The 6,626-nt window shown below is 41.1% G+C and overlaps 1 protein-coding gene across 3 annotated transcripts; it reads left to right on the top strand.

Annotated features, from left to right (window-relative positions):
* The first annotated feature begins 619 nt into the window (after positions 1-619).
* On the top strand, positions 620-5,568 carry LOC147638637 (pentatricopeptide repeat-containing protein At2g39620-like). 3 transcript variants are annotated; one of them, XM_086798568.1, is made up of 4 exons: positions 626-3,540; positions 3,656-3,758; positions 4,494-4,572; positions 4,663-5,568. In XM_086798568.1, the coding sequence occupies exon 1, from the start codon at positions 651-653 to the stop codon at positions 3,492-3,494; it is 2,844 nt and encodes a 947-aa protein (XP_086654694.1). In that variant the 5' UTR covers positions 626-650; the 3' UTR covers positions 3,495-3,540; positions 3,656-3,758; positions 4,494-4,572; positions 4,663-5,568. The 3 variants fall into 3 exon arrangements, with proteins under 3 accessions (XP_086654693.1, XP_086654694.1, XP_086654695.1); XM_086798567.1 differs by having other exon boundaries at positions 620-3,540; positions 4,494-5,568; XM_086798569.1 differs by having other exon boundaries at positions 626-3,535; positions 4,494-5,568.
* Positions 5,569-6,626: the final 1,058 nt, after the last annotated feature.

Below are 6,626 nucleotides of genomic sequence, written 5' to 3' on the forward strand. Positions count from 1 at the left end.
GAGTTTCAAACAAAGAGACCTATGGAGTTTTAGATTGATACTTAGGCTACAACCAGGTTTCTATTGCATTTGAGTATTAAGATAAAATAGCTTTTGTGATACAATACGGTGTGTATGCTTTTGGAGTTATGCCCTTTGACTTAAGCGATGCACCAACCAAAGGCCGATGCATGCAATATTTGGAGGATTTTTTAGAAACATTTGTAAAGTTTTCTTGGATGATATATGTGTAAATTTAGCTTTGAAAGTCCATATGTCATGTCTAAGAAGGGTGTTTGAAAGATGTCAACTTTTATGGCATATATTTTAATCCTTCAAATGCCAATTTTTGGTAAAGCACAAAGTTATTTTAGGACATATTATGTCCAAGAATGGTATTTCACATATAAAAGCAAGATTAAATGTATTATGGATCTACCACCACCACTTAACTATAAGTGACTACAAGATTTTATGGGTCATGTTGGCTATTATAGTTGATTTATTTTACATTTTTCTAAGATTTCATGTCCTTTGTACAAGCTTCTATTTGTATCTGATTGGACCAAGGAATGCCAAAATCCTTATTAATTATCAAACTAGCTCTTGCTAGTGCAAGCTCCATGTTTTCAAGGAATTAACTGTGCAGTTAAAAATGACTTTCTTTTGTCATGCACAGAAGAAATGCTTACTACATCTTCCTGTGTGACGAGCTCGCCATAGCTCGAGCTACCAAGGGCAAGCTTCTTCTTGCTCCCTTCACGAAATTTCACAGCAATTATGCACCCTCTCTTCCCCTCGCAGCAGAAGCAGAAAGTGATGGCGGCCCAGCTTCTACTTATGCTTCCCTTTTGCTCTCTTGTCCCTCTTTGTCTCATGGCATGCTTGTCCATGAAAGGCTCATCAGAGATGGTGGCTGGCAGATTTCTGCCTTATATGGCAACCCACTTTTGCAAATGTATACGAACTTTGGAGCATATGAAGATGCTCTTGCTCTGTTTAGCACGATGCCTTCCCGCGATGCTTTCACATGGACCCTCATCATCAAAGCACGTTCAAATAGCAGAGATTTGGCCCTGGCATGCTTCCAGCAGATGCAGCAGGAAGGGGTTCTTCTCAGAAAGTTTCCATCCATTGCCGTTCTCTCAGCTTGCGCAGATGAAGCATCTTTTGGAGATGGCAAGCGCATGCATGCCATCATCTTTGCCTCCGGGTTAGAGAAAGATGTTTTTGTGGCAACGGCTATTCTCAGTATGTATGGCAATTGTGGTCGCATCGGAAATGCATGTGCAACATTTGAAAGGATGTCAAATCCTGATGCTGTGGCTTGGAATGCCATGCTTTCTGCTCATATTGATGCTGGAAAGGCGAAAGATGCACTTGCACTCTTTCAACACATGCAAGAGGCTGGCATTACGCCTACAAAGGCCACCTTCCTCAGCGGTCTTGAAGCATGTGCTACTTTAGCTTCACTTGAAGCAAGCACTTTGATCCTTGAGCATGTTTTTGCTCGAAGACTTCAGGGGGATGTTGCCGTAGGTAATGCCATTATCAATATGTATAGCAAGTGTGGCAGCATAGAGAATGCGAGGACCTTTTTTGATCAAATGCAAGAGCATGATACCATTTCATGGAATACTATGATTGCAGCGTATACACAAAATGGGCAGGAGAAGGATGCCTTAGCACTCTTTGATCAGATGCAAGAGGAGAAAATCCCAATGGACAAGGTTACATTCGTTAGTCTACTCTCTGCGTGCAGCAGCCAAATGACATTATTGGTGGGTGAGCACCTCCATAATCGCATCATGTGCATAGGAATGGACATGGATGTGGTTGTGGGTACAGCCCTTGTTAACTTGTATGGAAAAAGTGGTAGCTTGGAGGAGGCAAACGCTGTGTTCAACACAATGCCGAAGCGTGACATAATCACTTGGAATGCCATGATTTCAGCCTATGGTCAGCATGGATTTTGTGATGTTGCTCTTCAAGTGTTTGATCTAATGCAATCAAATAATGTGAAGCCTGATAAGGTCACTTTTGTCAGCATTTTTGATGCTTGTGCATGCGAAGAGAATCTCAATGGAGGCCGCAGAGTCCATGATCTCATTCAAGGAAGCGAGTTGGAGAAGGATGTTATGGTGGGAACAGCACTTATTAGGATGTATGGAGTTTGCGGCTGCTTGGATGAAGCAGAAATATTGTTTGATAGAGTGTCAGAAAAAGACATCATTTTATGGAATGGCATGATTGCCTTGTATGTTGAGCATGAGAAAAGCAGCCGAGCTATGGTTTTGTTTAATCAAATGTTGGGGGAAGGAGTTCTGCCAAACAAAGTCACTTGCTCAACCCTTTTGAATGCCTATGGCAGCCAAAATGCATTGGCAATGGGCAAAAGGATGCATGCTTGCTGTGTGGGCAATACTGTTGAGCTTGATATGGTTGTAGCAACTGCACTCACATATATGTATGGAAAATGTGGCTGCCTTGAGGCTGCACGCCTGTTGTTTGACGGAATGCATGTACGGGATCTGATTGCTTGGACCACTATGATCTCGTTATATGCCCAACAGGAGCACCAGTGCAAAGCTTTGCAATTATTTTCGCAGTTGCAGCAGGAGGGTTTGATACCAGATGTAGTCACAGTTGTAGGCATGATCTCAGCTTGTGCAAGTGAAAAAGCTTTGTTTATTTGTAAAGAAGTTCATGCCTGTGTCATGGTGACAAAACTTGTTACTGATATTGTTCTAGGGAACGCCCTTATCAGTACGTATAGCAAGTGTGGCAGCTTGGAGCAAGCTCTAATTAGTTTCGAGCAAATGTCCAAGCGAGACAATGTCTCTTTCCTGAATATCTTGTCTGCATGTGCTTCTGAGGCCGCTTTAAGAGAAGGTCAAAAGGTGCACAACCTTCTTGTGGGGAGTAGGATAGAGTTTGGAACTACTTTGAGCCATGCTTTGGTCAACATGTATGGTAAGTGTGGTGCATTGAAAGACGCAAGAAAATTGTTTGACCAAATGACACAGCGCAATGTTGTTTCTTGGAATGGTATGATCACAGCGTATTCACAAAGTGGGGATGGAGAAGAAGCCCTCTTGCTATTTGAGCAAATGCAGGATGGAGAAACGAAGCCTGACAATCTCACAATTGTTAGTGTTTTAACTGCATGTAGCCATGCCGGTCTTGTCGATGAAGGTTACAGGATTTTTCTTGCTGTGAGCCAAAATCCATCTCTATCATTAGTTCTGGACCACTATAATTGTATGCTGGACATTCTTGCTAGGGCTGGGCAGTTAGATGAAGCAGAAGGGTTGATCAAAGTTATGCCTTTGCGACCTACAGTTCTAACATGGACAACACTGCTTGGAGCATGTAAAACAGAAGTGGATGTGAAACGAGGAGAGCGCATAGCTGCACATGCAATGCTTGTGGATCCAGACGATGTGGCGATTCACGTGTCACTGTCAAATATCTATTCTGCTGCTGGCAGGACTGCATTGGTGGACATGGACTGATCTTCAATCACTCAAGAGTTTGCATCTTCAATGCATTTTATGTCAGGTTTTTTTCATTCATTACATTTGAATACAGCATACACCTGATTATTATGATGTAAGTAATATTTGTACTACTTTTTGTTCTTTTAAGCATTTGTAATTAGTGGATGTGGCTGTAGGTCAGATTCCCTCTTGATAGAACGATGAAGCGGATACACACATTAAAGGACTGCAGTGGATCTGCATTGTATACACATAGGCCCCTGGGGGTGTTAATTTCAGGTATAATTCACAAGGTTTGCAGTGTTAAAAGATAAGACTTTGTCTTTGATCGAGTGGTAATTGTTTATTCTCATAACATCATTTGGTTTGGTTGTCGTCTTGCGCTTAGGTGTGTATTCATTTCACTGGTTTGCCTGCTTGTATTTTAGTGATAAATTTTATTTCCCTCTTCATTGTGATTTTGTTGGTTGATACCTGACCTTTTTCTCAATAAAGATCAAATTTGACGTATTCCTAGGCAGTTTGCCTCTGCATTCTAAACACAAGAAGGTTTAGACATTTTCCCACTATAATTCCCACTGTGCAGATTCCGACAACATCATGAGCTTCTGCATAGTATACCTAGCTAGGTGCATTGGGGGCCAGCCCCCTACCACACCTACAGAAGCTCATGATGTTGAACACTGTAGGGAAACACAAGGGAAAGGGGCCTCTTTCCCTGAACTTCTTGTGAAAGTTCAGTACAGGGAGTGTGCGCACAACAGGATATTAGATCTCAGTGGATCAATCCAATACTCAGCTCGACATTGCATGAGCATGGTTGATTTTTGCTTGGTAATTTTACACGTCTAGTTTTGCAGCTATTGTCTTCAAAGATTTGAATTTTATACAAGGGAAAGAATATTCAGTTTCCTTGGTTTGCTAGCTTGGTTTTTATCAAGCAACTTTGTCTTTTGTCTTCAGTACGATTATCTTTAAGTTCATATTTTTCTGCCCTTCTGATGGTGTATATAGGTAAGAGCACTCAAACTATGGATGGGAAGATGTAACAAATGCAGTAGCATTTTGAGGTTCTGTTCAACAACAAGCAGAGGTACTATGGCAAAAAAATATTATGTGGATGTGCACTATTGTTTCATTAGCATGTTCTGGTTCAAGACTGAGTATGACAAGTCATATGTAGACAATGACTTCAAGCATGCGTCACATGGAAGGAGGGCATGCACTGGTGAGAGTTGTCAAAGGTAGTGCTGTGAGAACCTGAAGGTTGCACTGGCAAGGGCAACAGTAGTTTCTCATGCCCTGCAACCTTCAGTACGATGCCACTTGCCAACTAATAAATTCACTCATTGATTCGGCGCTCACTTTCCATTGGTGACACGAGGATGAATTGCACCTCGCTGCAGCCCATCTCACATGTTAAGCAGTCCAACGGTGGTGGAGTGGGTGGAAACTTCACATCAACTACAAATTGCACACATTTCTGGCTGATTTTGGATGGCAGTTTTTTTCACCTTAGTGCCTTAACCAGTCTTAATGATGAGTTTCCTCAGCAATGCAATCTCCAGGTGTTAACATAACTCCAGACAAGCTCATTATCTTGATTGGGCAGCATGGATATTAGGTTAGTGCTTTTATTTGTGGGTTGGATATCGCTAAGTATGCTGCTATTTTTGGTGCCATGCAAAGATGCACGATCAAGCCATGTTTCTTGCACAAAACAATGAGATGACAGTGGAAAGGTGAAGGAGGCACAAGGATATCCTGTTTTTTGTTAAGAAACTCTCAAGGAGAGAATGTATCATTAGAAAAGGAACATAGAAAGAAAAAGGACATCAACACCCAAAAGAGATGCTAGACAAAAGGGTTGTTCGAGTTATTTGTATGTGAAAGGGGCTATGCTAGGCCAAGGGAACTTGGTGATGTTTGTGTCAACATTGAGGTGCAAGAGGCTGGATTATGTTGATTGGCAAGTTGAGAAGGCTTCTGACCAACCCACTATTGAGCACTGATGACGTTAGTGGGGATGTCTAGTCCATGCTACGCATAATGGAGTTGATAGTTATATAGTTTTGTGGTTGACTACCATGTGCATATAACATGCACGTTCCTAAAATGTTCTTGGATTCATCTAGGTATATATTTTAGCCGTATTAGCGGACAGATTTCACATTGTGAAGTTTTTGTCCGAGTTGCGGCGAGTTGATATTGTGCTAATTCTTTCCATCTTAAGTGGTGTATTTTGCTCTTGATACAGAGTTCTACACCCACTATTGGGCACTGATGACGTTAGTGGGGATGTCGTAGTATCTAGTCCGTGCTACGCATAATGGAGTTGATAGTTATATAGTTTTGTGGTTGACTACCATGAGTATATAACATGCACGTTGCTAAAAGGTGAATTTGGGCATGTTCCTAGATTCATCTAGGTATATATGTATATGGAATCCTTCTTAGATATACATGTTCAACTTGAATTTCTTTTATTTTCCTACCATCACATCTCACAAATGTAGGCTAGGGGTATACTTGTCTCCATCAATGTATGCCATTGCAACTCATTTTGACACCATCAATCTTGTTGACATGCAATCTCATATTTCTTTGACTCTCCTTGCGATGCTCATTGCTACCATTATATTTTTATGGTATATAGATATGCTATGAACTTTAATGGCATCCTGTCCAATGGTCTTATGTCCTCTTTGCAAACATAGCCTAAGCATCTTTATAAAGTGTGTGTTCACCTTGCTGAGTTTGGATTGGGAGACCTATTTAGTTGTGTTCCTTGCAGCAATAGTCGAGGGTCAACAAGTTTGTAGGTTATTGACATCAAGCATGCAGTTAATGTGAAGACTGGAAAATGTAGTGGTGCTAGAGTAGCAAAGTCAATGAGCTTTTCTTTTCTATATCTTTTGTTAAATAAATGACATAAATGAGTAGTAGGCTAATTGTGATGATTCATCAACTTCTACATTTAAGAAGTAACACAAAGACAATAAATAACTGTGGTAGTTGGGCTAAGTCTCCAATGATCTAGCATAGTAAGAGAGCTTTGTTGGGACAATTGTAAGGTTGTGGTTCAACTCCCCAGTTATCCTTGGAGTCAGTGCCCCCTATTTTAGGTGGGTTAAAAATGTATTGGTA

The sequence above is a fragment of the Cibotium barometz genome, chromosome 5 (genome assembly GCF_041138505.1).
Source record: "Cibotium barometz isolate CiBa-2024 chromosome 5, ASM4113850v1, whole genome shotgun sequence".
Taxonomy (NCBI): Eukaryota; Viridiplantae; Streptophyta; class Polypodiopsida; order Cyatheales; family Cibotiaceae; genus Cibotium; species Cibotium barometz.

Excerpts from the sequence above, each read along its gene's own strand:
- LOC147638637 (XM_086798567.1), top strand. The coding sequence starts at position 651 with ATGCACAGAAGAAATGCTTACTACATCTTCCTGTGTGACGAGCTCGCC.